At 45.0% G+C, this 16964-nt stretch overlaps 2 protein-coding genes across 2 annotated transcripts; one reads left to right on the top strand and one right to left on the bottom strand.

Annotated features, from left to right (window-relative positions):
• Positions 1-222: 222 nt before the first annotated feature.
• Positions 223-3873, bottom strand: cope (COPI coat complex subunit epsilon). Its single transcript, XM_068743378.1, has 10 exons — positions 3766-3873; positions 3211-3273; positions 3010-3110; positions 2706-2858; positions 2462-2515; positions 2297-2378; positions 1914-2069; positions 1692-1760; positions 696-770; positions 223-557 (listed from the first exon to the last, which is right to left on the bottom strand). Exons 1-10 carry the CDS (start codon positions 3865-3867, stop codon positions 504-506), a joined length of 909 nt encoding a protein of 302 aa, XP_068599479.1. The 5' UTR covers positions 3868-3873; the 3' UTR covers positions 223-503.
• Positions 3874-12526: 8653 nt separating this feature from the next.
• On the top strand, positions 12527-13551 carry tnfaip8l1 (tumor necrosis factor, alpha-induced protein 8-like 1). Its single transcript, XM_068743667.1, has 2 exons — positions 12527-12798; positions 13263-13551. The coding sequence occupies exons 1-2, from the start codon at positions 12527-12529 to the stop codon at positions 13549-13551; spliced, it is 561 nt and encodes a 186-aa protein (XP_068599768.1).
• Positions 13552-16964: the final 3413 nt, after the last annotated feature.

Raw genomic sequence — 16964 nt, 5'->3', positions numbered from 1 at the left:
GAGCAGAAACGGATAAATCTAACGTCCCGTCCGCTGCGCTCGATGAGAATCCACTGGTACGTCAGAAAAGGGACACCGTACGGAAAAAGCGTAGCGCGCGTGACGTAATAAAGGCCATCTTCCTTTTGAACCTTCTGTTCAATCACAATGATTTAAAGAGACAGCGTAGAGAAAGAGTTCACAGAAACACTTCAGAGGAACCATTTCATTTATTCATATCGTTTGCTTTGGGGTTGTTGTTTCAAGCATGACGCACACAAAAAATAATTACCATTTCAAAAAGAATGCTTAGTTAATTAAAAACAGGTGCATTGATTTCCATAAGAGAAATGCAAATGTACTCAGAAAGGATGTTAAACCAGGTGCGTTTATTTAAGTAGAATGACAAATTCTGGTCTGTACAAGTAAAAATATCACAACAAATATCAGTATGGAAAGTCGACAGGTGAAGGGACTGCTGGAATATGGTGTTACATGAAGTCCACTGCATGAAAGCTGATGTTTCACGCCGTCACAGCGGGAGCGTGCTGCATCGCTAGTCTGTCAAACTCGTTCTCCTGCAAGAGAGAAGAGGGGAGTCAAACACCAGGACAAAAACACCAGACCGGTTGTTTGATGACGCCATAACCGTCATCCTGCATGTTTATTTACATCTGTACTCCTGCGCAATTACCACTAAATGTAAATTAACTTACCTTGGCCAAGTAGTCTCTGAGGAATGGATGGGCTCTGTGGGCATCTTTCAGCTGAGAGAGGTACCGGTTGGTTACCTGAGGACAGATGTAAACAAATCACAAGTTTAAAAAGTCCACATTTATAAGAACAGACAAAAAACTGCTCAAGCTCGGCCCTGACATTTCAGAAAACTTAAATATCAGTTTTTAAAATGGTCTGAAAAGATTTTATTCAGCAAAATGTCCCTGCCTGTCAAATGACCAATATCATCAACATTTGCAACCTTAATCGTGAATATTTTACATTAAAGAGGAAAAAAGGTTTTGACCTTTGTAACAGCAACAACAACTACTTGTATTGCTTCCTATATAGCTAATAGGTAACATGCCAAATAGGTGTCAGAAACCAAATGACATCATATTGACAGAAGCAGCTGATTAAGACAATTAACAATTTCTGAACATCGATAGTAGCCATGAAGTCATTAACAAAAAGGTAATTCAGAAGTTACTCTGCACCTCCACACAGGATGATCGGGCCTGTTTGCAAAAATGATCTACGTAATTCCTGATAACCTGGAGTGAGATTACTTATCAGCGACTATCACGGCTGTAAACCTTGTTCCATCATTGCTGCAGTCCAACAGATAAAAGAGCTTCTTATCTTATGAACTCTGAGTTTAAAAAGGTACGTAAATCATACACTAAACGACACGGGACCAAACAAATAGAAATGCTTGGATGGCACTTTTCAGTTATGAACCAATACAATCAATGAGAAATGTCACGAGGTGCCAAATTTATTTGGTATAAAGCTTTTAAAATCTACTTTGGTTTCTGAATTGGCCACCTCACATTGTCCAAATGAATGTGCGCATGGACGGTTGCTGGCGACGCATCCGAGGTGTACGCCGCCTCTGCCCATAGCAAGCAGGGATCGGCTCCAGCAACTCCCGTGACCCGCGGAGCGGAAAAGCAGTAGAGAGATGAATGAATGAATAGGTTTAAAAGCCTCACCTCTGGAGCTTTGCCCAGATGCTGAGTCAGCACGATGAGGTTGATCAGCGTCTCAGGGTGACTGCTGTCCTGCAGGCAGAAGAGAGGTAGACAAATGAGTATCTGGTGCCATCTGCTGCCAGGGCACCATGGGTGGATGTGTTGTGGTAACTATTGGGGGGGGGAGGGGGGGGCTTCAGAAGTATGGAGTCGCTGCCGACAGGTTTTTGCACGACGACTCACCTTGTCAAGTGCCTCTTGCAGCACTCCCTCAGCTCCTTCCCACTTGTTCTGGGCCATGTAGCAGGCTGCCTGCCCATTGAGGAGCAGCAGTGTCGGCGAGTACTTGTCCGACATCTCCTGGAAAATGTAGTAAGCGTCCTGCAGCTTCTCCCCACCCTGAAAGCAAAACCAATCAATTTTAAACTAAAGTTCTCTGGCACAGAAAGAATGCCGCACCACCCATACCACCCACAAACAACACGGATGCTGTAAAAATGTGATGAAGGAGAATTTAATTGACTCTACTTCATCACGGGGGTGGAGGTTGATGAATGAACGTTTACTTATTAATCAATAACGCTGTGTGATATTACACAATGTAACTTTACAGCTGGTCTCCTCACCACGGCAATATTAACCCAAGCTGTGGCCAGCTGGGTTAGCGTGGCATCTTCATCCTGCTCCTGCATCTTCTTCAGCTCCTTCCTGCCAGAGAGACGAACGCGTCGTTTCAACAAAACAAGGCTGCCCAGCCAGCAACATGTTTGCTTTAAAGGGTCGTTCCGTACCTCGCCAGGTCAACGCGATCGAGACTCAGCAACACGTGGATGGTCATGGCCATGCTGGGAAACAAATAACGTATAAGACAGAAGATAATAAAAAGAATGAGGCAATAAATACACATAATACTGATTGCCGCCGCTCCTCCGCTGACATACGGAACACGAGGTAGACCACGATAACCATTTGCTGAGACTCGTTATTGCTTTTTGGGTACAAGCCACTCCTGAATGTGTGTGTCTGCGCTCTGACCACTCCAGGCTCTCTCCCTGATGCAGAGTCCTGAGAGCGGCGTCGCTGTTCAGCTCGTGGTGGTAGACGGAGGCAGCCATCAGGAGGAAGGTGCTGTTAGCAGCGTCCACACTCTTTGCCATTTTCTTGTCTAGATCAGCAACAATGGCATCCCTGCGGTAAAAAAAAAGTGACAATGAAATTTGATACCGATTGAAACAACTACCCTTCTGATCGTGTTCCCTGAGCTGCATGTAAAGACTTTGCTGCTGTTTGAGCACCATGCAAGCTCTCGGTTGAGCTCAACGCCAATGCGAGCGCACACCGTTTGTTCTCGTTGGACAGATACTCAGCAAACATTCTGACAGCCTGGAGCTCGGGGGGCGAGTTGGTCTTGATGTCATCCAGGACGACGGCATATTTCCTCTGCAATGAAACGATTGATCAGGAAAGAGCAAATCCTGTGGCGATGGATTCTCAGCTAATGACACATAGCATCACAATGACGCTATATTGAGTGGTTTACCTGGGCAATATATGCTCTATACAGAAACATGTCCCTTTCTGTTTCCTTCTCTGGTGATGACGGCTATAAAGGAATAAGCAGACAGAAATAGCGTTATTTTATAGGGAAATAATTGCTACCATGGTTAGCATTGCAGCTCGAGAGCAACGTTCCCTCTAATTTTTCATGTGTCTGACTCTGAGCAAACACACAAACTCCCCGAGCAGTCCCTCAGACAAAAGGGAGCAACACCATAATAATATATTTTATTTTGAACGCACTTTATATTTGAAAGCAAATCTCAAAGTACACAAGAGTATAAAAAAAAACATAAAAACAAGAGATAAAATCAACAAATAAAACAGAAAATTAGCAAGCAAAGGAGGGTGTTCCTGTGGATGAGGAGTGTATATATATATATATATATATTATATATGTTATGGTTTATTAATGCGAGTAACGCATCAGCTGTGCGTAATTGCGCACGGGCGCAGCTCAGGGAACGCTGCTCGAGAGCGCCGTTGAACGTGAAAGGCAAAGACGATAGAATATTAGAAATACTCCGCTGATACGTACCTTCACCTTCTGCGCCTCGTTAATACACTGTTGATAGCTGCCGATGTAATAAGCATTCTTAACATCGAACAGTTCATCGACATCGCTCTGCTGCGCCGCCATGTTGAATTGAGAACTTCCGGACACGTCTCACAGAACGTCACCTTCCTGCGTTTTACTGAGGATTATGGGATATTGAGTTAATAATAAAGAAATTAATTTGAAAACTGCCTGGACCTTTTTTTTTATTAATTTGAACTATATATAAATGTATTTTTATGAACACGGTCTTATTTTAATGGTTTTTCCCTCGTCGACACAAAGGAGATTGTTGGCAGGTTACCTCCTACCACCCATCATAAAGTCCAATAGGGGGCGCCATAGATCAATGTCACCATTGCAGGTGTCCTAACTATGCCGCTTCCTGTTTCCTACAAACATGAACTGAATAAACTAACTAATTCATATGTAATTAAATACGGTACAACCATGAAATATCGTCATAATGTTGGAATTGTGTTCCAGTTAGTGCATTTAATGAATGCGCAACCTAAAATGCACTTATAGTAATAAAGTGCACGACAAAAATAAATTTGCACCACATTATTCATGCGTCTGCGCAAACACGGAATGTTGACGTCTTTATGTTATTTTCAATTTAGGTTGGATTTTGTTTTGTGCGCAACGTAGATTTTCGCTGCGCGAAGACCGTATCAGCTGTGCGTAATTACGCACCAACGCACCGTAGAGGGAACGTTGCGCCTAAATGTGGGGGGGGGGGGGGGGCAGGAAGTGTTCCGAGTATACACGAATCTGATTGGACCGGACCGTTCCCCTGATGCTCCCTCATTGGCCCAAACCAACAGCAATCCCTCCAGTTCTCTGTCCCCCTCAAGTTTTAAACTTTTATTTTTTACGAGGAGGAATCGAGTTTCAGGTCGGAACCGATCCCGCAGCAGCCGAGAGAAGAAAACACTCGTTCAATAATTTACTCCTCTGACTCGGGAACAGAAACGGGAGCTCTGTGCGGGGGAGGACGCGGTTTGACGGTTTATTCAGAAAACCAAAACCAAAACATGCTGTGAAGGGACTTTCCGCCTTTTGCCAGAATGAATACTTGAGATACTTTTTTTTGCTCAGATTAAGTTGTCATCTCGTTATCTGGCCGTTCCTGAGGTGAAGGAGGGTGAGTACACTGAACGGGGTTCACGATCGATCGGTTTCCAATAACGCATCCCGATCGATCGTCTCATCGGTTACCCCCCGGCGCCCGTTGTTGAGTCACGGTGCTGTTAAAATGTTTGCAGCGCCGGACGGGCGTCTTCACGCTCAAAGATCAATTCATCTGAGTAAATTATGCTTCATTAGTGTCCCCAGTTCAGAGTTATCGCCAATTATTGACAGAAACCTGTCGATTTGGGTCCAGAGCGGCGCGTCATGATTGTTTTTTTTGTAATCACATTAAGTTGTTGACTTGTTGTGATGTTGCTAAAGACTTGGACTTGGAGTTTTCTGAGTCGTCAAGCTAAAAAAAAACAAACATTTATAAAACGGTGCAAGTTTTTAATCCGATTATGCGGTCTAATCCATAACTACTTAGTTGTTTTTTTCCAAACCGTCTCCAGAAGTCGTCAGTGGATTTTTGAAGAAGTTGTTTGGGGTGTGTCTTGGCCCGAAGGAAACTGTTTTTTGTAACATTACAAGAATATCAAATAAATACATCAAAAGAAAATCTTAGGAAGAAAGCATTTTTATGTCCCTGCTGGTTTACATGCAGAATAAATGTCCTTGAAGTTCCAGCATATCCAAACCAAGCCCGGAATAGGTGAAGATATATGTTTTGCACACAGAGAGTGTTTTGTAACGCTGTGCTGCTGTTTACTTGTAAAGCTTCTCCCAGAACAAGGCTGGCGTCTGGATGAATAGCTTCACTGTGCAGGTAGCCGGGCACGTTGTCGTGCACGGCCTCAACAGACGTGCCGAAGGAATCGCAGGCTTCAGCTTGCCTCGCTTCTACCTTCATCAGCAGTCAAATAATGTCATGTTTTGGGAGCTCTTCTGTTTTGTTTCCCCCCCCCCCCCCCCCTAAGGCTTCATTAATGTCTTTGTTGGTGGCAGCAAAAGCTTAAAGTAATCTAAGGCCAAATTCACTTTGAGGGTTGTTTTCTTTGTTTCGCTTGTATCTAAACATCTTTTCAAACAGAGCATACATGTTGCCAGTCACCCCCCCCCCCCCCCCCAGTCTGTGTTTGAGATTGCCGCAGTAATGCTGGAGACACTGTTAGGTCCTGCTCAGAAGAATCCATGGTAACCCACAGAAAGGACAGGGGGGGGGGGGGTGTTTGGTCTACTTTTACTAAGCTGCAAAGTTCATCTACGCACACAGGTGGCTTCAAGTTTCCTTGGAAACGCCAAACACGCGGAGCTTTTTTGGCCTTGGTTTAGTGAAGGAGCGTGAAAGCTTGACCTGCAAAATCTTTTCCGTCGTTGGAAGCGTGAAACGAAAAAGAATCGCCAGGTCGGGTGACTGCTGCTCATAAACCTGTTTGAGATCTTCCACATTTACAAAAACGTTCTGACTCTGCATTTAATTCATTAAAACGATACATAATACATAATATCATAACATTTTGAACGTCATTTTTTTTCTGTTGGGGGGGCCACATCCCCCTCCCCTTACTCACAATTTCTGTAGATCCGCTCATATTTCTCCAGGTTTCAGTTTTCACCGATGTTCTTGCCGCTGAGCAAGCTGGAATTATTACCACCTTCGATCTACCCATTTAACAAATTAGGCTCTTCGGGCTCAAAGTGTGGAAAATTAGTCATCATGTGCCCCGCGCTTACTGTGGTTTAATTAAAACGTCAAAGGCCCGCACATCAATCATAGTCCGAGCACCGGTTAGCACCGTAATCATGTCTTCCGTAAACCGCAGCGCTGTTAAGATGCCAATTACGTTGTGAATAATGCGTTTAGATTTTGGACGTGGGAGTTGCGTGTTGCTCCAGTCTGTTCTGATATTGTTCTTTCAGATTATCTCGTTCCGAATCAGTTCAGCTGTTGCAATAAAACTACAACGCTCTCATGAATGTTAACACCAGAACAAATGTTGTCAGTGAGTGTTATGTTAGCGCGGCCTCAGCCGGCGCAGCAGCTACTGTTGTTCCAGCCTGATTATCCTCATACATGAGCAGCATCGGCACAGACCGGCCGTCTCTTCCTGCATGTGCCAGTACTCCATCCTTGATTCCTGCCCCCCCCCCCCCCCCCCATCTCTGCCCCCCCAACCTGTTGCGCTGCAGCAGACTCCTCGTCACCTCGGGGCCTATTTTAATCGAAATAGGCAGGATGAATTATTAATCCATGATCCATTATATGCCACTGTGTTAATTATTAATTGTTCTACAGGCTCTTGCAGATCAGAGAAAAGCGTTAAAAAGTGGGTAGGATGGGGGGGGGGGGGGGGCATGGCGTCTGAGCATTGATTGCCTCCATTCGCAGCAGTTCTGCACAGATGGTGACTGTGTGGGAAGATGAGGAAGGGACTGAACGGAACCAACATGCCGAGATCGACTTTATTCAAAGTGTTGCCTGTTCGCTTATGTAGGGGATGCAATTATGGTTCCCATTCCAGAGCCAGTGATCTAGATAAGTGTGTGTGCAGACAGACCATTACTTTGACACGTCTGCCTGCCGTACAGAATTGTGCCCGGCGCTAACTCTCGCTCGCTGTCAGCACCTCCTCTGTTCTCCAGCATCAAACGTTACACGACTTGATGGGAGATGAAACTGCAGGATTCACCCGCCCTGAAATCCGGCTGTTGATTCCCGGCTCCAGCAGCTCGTTTGGAGCGGTTACGTGGTCCTGTCCCTCTTTGAACACAAAGCACGGATGCACCTTATATAACAACTGGGATTGTCTATTGTTTCTCAGAGTGGGAGCAGATTATATCATGCAGCTGGGGAGGATCTGTGGGGGAAGAAGTTTTCTCATTTAAGACTTCCCGATGAGAATCCATTCTAATGACATCCGCTGTGCTTTTATTCCTGATCGAGATGCTTTTTTTTCAAACTTTTTGGCCGTGGGTTTGTAATTTTCCGCTGATTATTTTTTTATTCTTTGCCGGCTGTGCAGTGTTGTGCGGCGGTTGTTTGTTCAACTGGATTGGAATTAGATCATAGTCCCGTAGACACCCTCTATTCACTCACGTTGGCCTATTTTTCTTTCATTATTTACCTTTAACTGATGGGACATTTACCCATACGCAGCAAAACAAATACCCACGTGCAGGCTGTGTATATAGTTCATTTTCAAAACCAGTCCAGCAAGCGCTGCAAGTAACACGACGGCCTCTATGAAGCTTTATCAGGGCTCGCTTTTTGTTTGCACCGTGGCAGAAGAGCCCATTCTCTGCTACTCCGGGTTATCTTATCCTCTTGTTATTCTGGTTACGAGTTAATCCACCCTGAAAAGTAGTCCATAATACCACAATATCTGCCTTGGTTGTTATGATGCAGATTATTTCAGGGGTGAGTCTGATGAAGCAGGAATTTAAAAGTGACATCTAAAATATGTAATCAAGTGTACTTTTATTGTTTTCTGACATTTTATTGACAAAGCATCACCAGATGGATCCTTAATAAGGGAGATGTGAGTGGCACTCGCCATCGGCTGCACTCGAGCTGGGGACATCTTGGCGACGCAGTTTGTCCTTGAGCCTCTGGCTTGGGTTGCTAAATATTAAAACCAAGAATCTATTTGTATTCTCTGCAGGAGAGAGGTATTCATAAACCTTCTGAATGATGACCTAATGTGTTGAGTACACAGCGGAAGAAAGGCTGCTGCTAAATATCGGCGCCGATTCCAGACGCTGGGTCGAGGGCGGGTGGATTTGTGCTGTGTGAGCATGATTAAGTATAGAGCATTAAAGTTCTACCATTCCAGAGCGGTTCTCGCTGATCCGATCCATCGTACAGCAGCAAGATTTTTCTCTGCTGATGGAATCGTGTCCGTCAGAGCGGCTTTGCCCCCAATCATTGTGACCACTGATCCAAGAAGAATGGGGGGGGGGGGAAAGTCGGCGCCATTTTTATGCAGCGTTGTAGCGTTGTGGAAAGTCCTCTGTATTCTGTCAGTCGTTTATCAACGCGGCATTGTAGAAGCAGCTCTTTCATTGGTCTGCGCTCGGTGCTCCTTCACCTTGCAGCGGTCATTACAGGGATGACAGTTTGGTTGCTGTTGCCACGTCTTCCTCAAGTTGTGATGCCGTTGGTTGGAGTAGGCGGAAGCTAAGAGAGACTCGCCCGTCACACCTCGGCTTTAGTTTGACTGGCTGCAACCCTCCTCAATGAGTCTGTTTGGGGGGGGGGAACTCATGACATCCTCACGTAATGTTAGATTTACGTACCCCAAGGGCAAAAACAAATCCCCCCCCCCCCCCCGGTTGCATTAAGTGTCGTTAATGGAACCGTTCAGCCTGTGTGACGTATGCTGAACACCTGCACCTAAAATAAAATGTCTCGAGTCGACAGACGGGATGTCTAGTGCAGCTGCGGTCGGACACGGAGGTGGTTTGAGTAATGGCGATATTTAGTTGCACTCCTGCAATTAAGATTAGCATTAATCACTTGGTTTTCAGTTAAATAGCCTCTTTAATAAAAAAAAAAAAGTAAATTCTTCAAAGTTGTAACGACGGGATGCAAGAATCGTTTTCACGGCTCCTCTGCTCGCTGCATCAGCCTCTCAGGTCTCCAACGGCTAAACTGTGAATCGGCTAAATGAAAACAACAGCCAACGGGCTTCATCATCCCACGTAGTCCCCTTTCCACAAATGAATCGGGACTCGTGTCCCTAATGTAGACAGACGTCTTCGCCTGCCCTGGAACTCGGAGGCAAACCAAATGAAATCCTGACGATAAAGAGCCCATCGCTCTCTGCTCCAGTCTGGAAACCGAGGGGACAGCTAAATAGTTTCCTCTTGGTTGCTTCAGTCCCTCCGTCTGGTGCGATTGACGGGGCCGTCTGCGCCTTCGGATGGGCGCGAGAGTCTCTGGGTACATTACCCGGGGTCACGACCTCAGATATCCGATCGACACTGACCGATCTCGTTTCATTGCCAAGACTCGTGTCTTCAGGTGCATGCTGGTCCATAGAAGAGTTGTTCCTGGCTTGCAAGCTGTTGGCTGCCAAAAATACGTGCATTATTTATTAATTACTTATTTTAGCTGCTTGGGGAACCCAAGCCTACTACTTGTCTATACTGTCTACTTACTTTTCAGTAGCATTTGGCATTTTCTTTTGCTTTTGTTCTCTCTCATTCTGGTTGCATTAAAGTATTTCCTGTCTGAGTACTTTTGGGGTGATGTGTGCAGGTTGGCCAAACGACCTGTAAGATTAAGCAGTTCAGATGCGTCTCTAATGCTGTGTGAAAACGATTCTTTAGTTGTAAACCTTTTAATCGCAATGATTAATTGATTGTCTGATTGTCTGAGGAAAGAGTAAATTCCCATTTCCCCAGCACCTGTTTCTCATGCTAGGGAGTGAAGGGATAGGAAGCGTGGATCTCTCTTTATCCTTAAGATAATAGCGCTGGTCGTTTACATCGCTCCACAGCTTTGAATCAGGCGAGTGCTGCCAGAAGAGCTTGTCCCTTTGACTTAATGAGAGTGACAGCACAGCGAAGCGATTACTTTGTCTTCATTTAAAAAAACTGAAGACATCTCATTCTGTGTTTCTTCAATTGGATCATTTGTGTGTGTGTGTGTGTGTGTGTGTGTGTGTGTCCCGCTAGTCATTTCACACATATTACATCAGGGCAGGGTTTGACGGGGATCTGCCAGTGATCCTATCAGTGAAGCAGGAAACCCAATTAAACATGCAGCAGCAGCAAAATCAAGCGGCGTAAACCTAGATTCAGAATGAAACGGCGCATAAACGGACTCTCGTTCAACACCGTCACCGTCTCAGAAGGGACACGCGTCACAACTCCGGTTTTCGTCTACCGCCATGTCCCCTCCCTGGAAGACGTCCTGCTGACGCTCCTTCCGAGGAGTCTTATTGATATTCTTTGGAGAGCCATTGAGGAGGGAGCGAGGGGACTGAAAGTCACATTGTGGCGAAAGAGACAAGACACCGCAGCAGGGACGCGTCACCGTTCAGTTTGTCCACTGCATTGATAGACTCTGTCTTGCTTTTCATTTTTGTTCCTCTGCAGCATGTAAAGAGGCGGTTTGCCATTCATAGACTGCAGTGGAGCGTAGAGAGATATTGCGTAAAGATTAAAACCCTGTTGTGATACTCTGTGACGCTCGAATATAACTCATTGGTTCACATTGGGGGTCACGGTCAGCGATGCAGAGGGGTGTGTGTGTGTGAAGCAAACAAGGTCTGAGACGTTAAGCCTGCTTTATATTTAGTTTTTCACCATTCCAGTCTTGTGCAAAAAAAATAATAATTCTACAATGCAATATGTTTGAGTTAAGCCTTTTTTATGGTTTTAGTACTGATAATCTGAATATTTAATGTGTAAGACATCGGTGATGTCGCGCTGGCTTCTACAGATTTAAAGTGAAGATGGATGGATCTTGCATTTGTTTGATATCATCTTTTAGTTTCATAGGGGAATGGCCTTAAAGTCTAAGTTTGATTCAAACCATTTGGGAAAATTGCGTTTTTGTTGTTTTACATGCGAGGAAAATGTATAAAGAAATCATCGCCATTAGCTTTACGTAAACAATCATTTTTCTACAATACCAAAAATTAATTATCTGCAGCTCCTCAAACGGCCGGTTCTACTGCTTTTTGCTTTTAGCTTTTATGTCCTTGCTAAATGCACGTCTTTGGGTTTGAAAGCCAGCGTCAAGCAGAATCAGTGATTTGAGGCTGTCACTTTGGTTCTTTGAACATTTCTAATTAATAGTAATGAAAATAAGTTGCTGCAGCCAAATGAACTTTGGGGAGTTTTTCTATGAGGCTAAATGAAGATAAAAACAGATTGCTTTTAAAACTCAAACGGCTGCCGTTCGTCTGCGCTGTTGATTGGAGGGCTGCTCACTTTTGTCTCCTCCCTGCTGGACCCTGGAAATCGGTGAAGGTCAGAGACGGAATGTGAAAGAAAACAATCTATTTTTTTTTTCCAAGGACATCATGTTTAAACCTTGGAAGGTACCCGACAGAACACACTGAGCTGCTGCTGGAATGATGTGGTGGTGAAAATCAGTGGCCTCCATGACCCCGGCCGTATACTGTTTGTGCCTGCTTTGTTGCTCCGTTCTTGGCACAAAAACACACACTGAGCCAGAATCACGCATAAATCACACAACGTGCGTGCACTGAGTGAGTGTTCACTGTCTGCCCCCTGCTCACACACACACACTCGTGCACACCTCCTTGAACAGATTCAGCATGAGACTTCCTGATCATGTCGTCTGTGTGTGGCCACGCCGGAAATGACCTGACTCTGCAGGCATAATGGCACATTCTCTTCTAACTACCTTGTAGGCTCCAAGCCAGAGGGTTGCCGGGACTAATTTGACAGCTGCCATGGCTCATTATCCGATAGAGGGGACCCGCTCTCGGCCCTGCAGTTTACACACGGCGTGGAAGTTATTTGCAAGCTGTCGCTGTGTTGGTTTGGCCTGTATTGCTTTCGAGATCAAAAAGTCTGAGCTGTTAATTTCTAGAAAGAAAAAAAAAAAACATGTCCACTATCATTACATGCACTAATCTGTAACTAAACATGTCCTCTCTTTTTCTAGTCTGATCCTGAGCCGGCCGTGAACATGGACTCCTTCAGCACCAAGAACCTAGCCCTGCAAGCGCAGAAGAAGGTGATGAGCAAGATGGCCACCAAGACCATGGCCAACCTCTTCATCGATGACACCAGCAGCGAAGTGCTGGACGAGCTGTACCGCGTCACCAAAGAGTACACTCGGAACCGCAAAGAATCCCAGAAGATCATTAAGAACTTGGTCAAGATGGTGGTGAAGCTGGGCGTGCTCTACCGAAACAACCAGTTCAACGCGGAGGAGCTTCTCCTGGTTGACAAGTTCAGGTAGGCAGGCGGCGCCCGGCCAAACGGGAGGAGCGGCTGCAGTAGATTCTGAAGGCCAGTGACACTGGACGTCTGTGCGGGAAGAATATTTATCACAAGGTTCAAAGGAAGCGCTTCTGTCACACCCCACCATGTCGTTTAAATATCATTCTGCATTATTGTGTCTCGAGAAATGGTGAGCGCAGCACGTTTGTGTGTGCTGAAGGATGTAGAATAAGGAAATGGACTTTTAGTTCATTTATTTAGATACAGCACTGAAGCAGTAGAAGTGATCTCTGATGCATGATCAGCTGACGTGTGTGGCGATGCGTCACTCTGAAGCACAATACCGTAGCTGATGGAGGGGCTTTTGGAACTTGTGTGAAGGAAATGACCAGACGGCAGTTTCTATTTTAGTTTCCTTCCTCTGCCTCAGACGGAGTCGGAAACTGATGACCTCTCTCTCCTCCCTTCTTCTCACGCAGGAAGAAGGTGCACACTCTCGCCATGACGGCGGTCAGTTTCCACCAGATTGAGTTCACCTTCGACCGCCGGGTCTTGAGCGCTATCTTGAACGATTGCCGTGAACTGCTGCATCAGGCCATTAAACGCCACCTGACGGCGAAGAGTCACTCCCGAGTCAACCACGTCTTTAATCACTTTGCCGACTGTGACTTCCTGGCGGCGCTCTACGGGCCCTCGGAGGTCTATCGCCCTTACCTGCAAAGGATCTGCAACGGGCTCAACAAGATGCTGGACGAGGGGAACCTCTGACCTCCGTGGCCTCGTCATCGGGCGACTTTACCTGTAGTCACACCTCATGCACCATCTTGAAGGATTTCTTATTTTTTAGGTGACGGTCTCGCTGTTTTTGTGCCTTTCAGCAAGTATGGTAACACTTATCCAAACTCTGTTTCATATTCTATACCAAACAAACCCAGCAGATATGCAATTTTTCTAAATGAATGTAAAACTTCACGCTCTTATCAGTATATTCTGGGATAGGAGCTTTGACAACTGTGCCTTGCGAGTGGGAGGTCGGGGGGGGGGGCGTGTTTTTATCTTCATTCCAAGGGCACTATGGTAGCTCGTATTTATCAAAAAGACACGCGTCCCGGCACAAGCCTTTTAGTTATATCTCTGAGTTTGATTTTAATGGGGGACAATGTTTTTGGGGCCAAGGGGAAAGGAAGGAAATTCATTTTCATCGTTAAATACCCACAGTCATAAAGAAGTTGCCGTTGTTTTTTTTCCTTCATCGGTTTCAAAATGTATTGCACTCATTTGTGAACAAGCGCTGTACTGTATTCTTCTGCATTAATGAAACTATGAAGTGCGGCAGTGGAGTAATCCTGCTTGGCCTACTTCTCTCAGCTCTCGCCAGGATGCACTGAAGTCAACTTCGTAGAGCGGGCCCGGCTTTCGTTTAGCTTACACCAGTAAACCCAGTTTCTTTACCCAGTTTGGTTCATAGCCAGCACCACAGACGTGAAGCATAGGGAGCCAGAATTCATTTGTGCGGTGTATTGTTGATTCTGTGATCAGCAGCACAATTGTCACTGGTTGATTGTCTTGCTTGTTTTTTTTGGAGTGGGGGCTGGTCTATAAATATCCTAATCACATCAGGGGCGGCGCAGCGAGGCACCAGGTGCAGTAGGTTCCTTTGGCCTTTTATCAAACGGGGCTAAAGCCCAAATTCAATCCCAATATTCATCATAATGGATGTAGGAGCCCAGGGTCAACTTTGTTTTGTGTTTATCAGCGCAGCCGCAGGTTTAACCGGAGAAAAAAACATTCAACTCTGAATTAAAATGACTCCAAATGAAAGGCGAGGGCGAAACTGCAGCTTCATGTCTATGATAAGGAGTGAGCCGCGTTTAGAGATTACAGCAGAGACAAACAGTACCTGTCTCGATTCTCCCTCTGCAATTATAGCTCCCGGCTCTAATGGCCTTGAAGCCTGCCGCTGCTGCTGCCGAGCAGCTCCTCCGTTTAACCACGCTGCAGCCTCATGTAATGTGATGATAACCATATCTGTCCGTGTGCTGCAAGTCCTTTACTGTAGCAATATTGTCGTGTTTTGTTTAGTGTTTGTCATATAAAGGAACTTATGAATATTTACTACTATCTCACATAACTGTCTCCTTTTTTTTTTGGTCAATCTGTTTTCTTTTGTTTTTTTGTGCATCTCTGAGCCTGTCTGGCAGATTATTTTTTGTGATGTGGCCTCATTTCGTATTCAGTGTGTTTGTGTGCGTACCTGTGAGAGAATTGGAAATTGAGCCGTGTAAATAAAGCACCGTGCTTTTCCCAGATAGGATTGCTGGAAACTTTTAACTTCATGCACAGCAGCTCTGCCAAAGAAGACAAACTGACGTTTCTGCTAGTAGTAATTGAGTCTTTCTCCAGAGGGACATTTCAGAAAGCAGTAAGCACTCGATTATTATGAACCTCCCTAATGCTGCAAACGAAGACAAATGTGCTGGATTCAGTGCTGTGCTTCTTTATTCTCCTATTTGTATATATTCTCAATTGTTAGACTCGTGTCTGTCTGTTTGCTCCATTCTGGAAGGTTTTTAAGCCCTCTTTAAGTACCCCAGACAGGTTGACTGTGTTTAGATGCCTTTCTTTCTGATCGCTTTGCATCCTAAGTTAAATGTTTTTGGCATGCCTCTACAGCAGCCCCGCTTGTTTTGCGTTTCATTTTATATTGTGAACTGTCTTTACTTTAATTCATGTACATATGTTTGTTTTTGTGCCTCTGTATTGTATCCTCACACAACAAATATATATTTTACATTTATAAAAGAATACATTTCTTTCCTCTTATTCCCTCTCCTCCTCCAGTAAGCGTGGATTTTTCATCGCCGTGTATGATGCTTGAGTTTTCTCACCAGATCGGGGGTGGGGTGGGGTGGGGTGGGCTGGGCGGGGGGTAATCTGAGAGTGTGTGTGTGACCTGGATTTTGAATCCCATCATCCTGCTCTCGACATTGTTGTGAACCGAACAAACAACCTCTTCCTCACTGACAAACAATTGAAGTTTTGGGTCAGTTTTTTTTCCGCATCCTGTTGGTCCACGCCACGGCCAAGGCTACAACGGGAAATGAGTAAGACAGAGATTTCTCGATTCTCTTTTTGGAACATTCGACAAAGCTGCTTCCTTTTTATTTTCAAGTGTAACCTGAAGGGGATTGCTGATGTGAATTCAGTTTAATCTGTCGTTGACTGCTACCTCTCAGGCGGTTGGATGTTCATTTGTTCCGTGGATGCTCACAGATCCTCCCTGGTGCGCACTTGAAAGACAACTGCAGCACCAAGTGTGCAATTATCATCTATTGGTCATTACCGCTGCATACTTTCTTTGCTTTTCAGATAAAATCTATGTTTTGATGTCAGTGAGACTGAAACGCGGCTCAGTCATGTCTTATTGGGGGTTTTTTTTTGGTGCGCCTCTTCCTGCTGTGTGATAAAAATGTCACATCAGAGCAAAAATATCCTGATGGTGACTAACGAGTGATGGGATCTAGAGAGCATGAGAGCATTTCATTCAGAACTAGAAAAGCACTGGGAGAGCGCAGACCTCCGGCAAGCAGCTCAGTGTCCTCGTGATTGGAGTTACACCGGCCACACGACGATCTGGATCATCATTAAAAGGTTCTTGGTATCTTTATACGCCGACCGTGAAAAGTAAATGTGAATTAAAGTTGATGTAAAAAAAAAGAATTAAAGCCTCCATTATAATTAAATGGGGCAAATATTATACCGGTAAGTTTTTTTTTTCCATCAAGATCCATCCAGCAGGTTTTCCATGATCCTGCTAACAGACAGACACCATCAAAAACATATCCCCCCTGGCAGAGGTAAACATGGAAGGCATCCCAGCTGTTCCTTTATTCCTCTTGATGACTGCTAGTCTGAGGGAGAAAAAACATTCAAATAAAATCTGTGAAGGTCCCTCCAAAAGGCATATCTCAAGAACATGGAACCTGAGTACACAAGTCATGAAAATGTATTGATATTATATCATGCCCTGAAAAACACCTGAGATGCATCCCACTCACAGAATGAGATTAACTTGTAGCCATGGAAACAGTACCTGAATGATTAAAGTTCCAAAAAGCTAAAGGGTTTCGCTTCACAACTTAGTTGCTGTGTTTATAAGTTGTTTTGACAAATAGAATTTG

This window comes from Brachionichthys hirsutus, chromosome 9 (genome assembly GCF_040956055.1).
Source record: "Brachionichthys hirsutus isolate HB-005 chromosome 9, CSIRO-AGI_Bhir_v1, whole genome shotgun sequence".
Classification (NCBI taxonomy): Eukaryota; Metazoa; Chordata; class Actinopteri; order Lophiiformes; family Brachionichthyidae; genus Brachionichthys; species Brachionichthys hirsutus.
This window is presented reverse-complemented; position numbering and strand designations above follow the sequence as displayed.

Bases quoted from the DNA above. Each gene is read 5' to 3' on its own strand.
- cope (XM_068743378.1), bottom strand. From the start codon at position 3,867: ATGGCGGCGCAGCAGAGCGATGTCGATGAACTGTTCGATGTTAAGAAT. The intron at 2,859-3,009 runs GTGTGCGCTCGC...TTTTTACCGCAG, and splicing joins CTGTCCAACGAGAACAAACG to GGATGCCATTGTTGCTGATC. The intron at 558-695 runs GTAAGTTAATTT...TCTCTCTTGCAG, and splicing joins TCAGAGACTACTTGGCCAAG to GAGAACGAGTTTGACAGACT.
- tnfaip8l1 (XM_068743667.1), top strand. From the start codon at position 12,527: ATGGACTCCTTCAGCACCAAGAACCTAGCCCTGCAAGCGCAGAAGAAG. The intron at 12,799-13,262 runs GTAGGCAGGCGG...CTTCTCACGCAG, and splicing joins CTCCTGGTTGACAAGTTCAG to GAAGAAGGTGCACACTCTCG.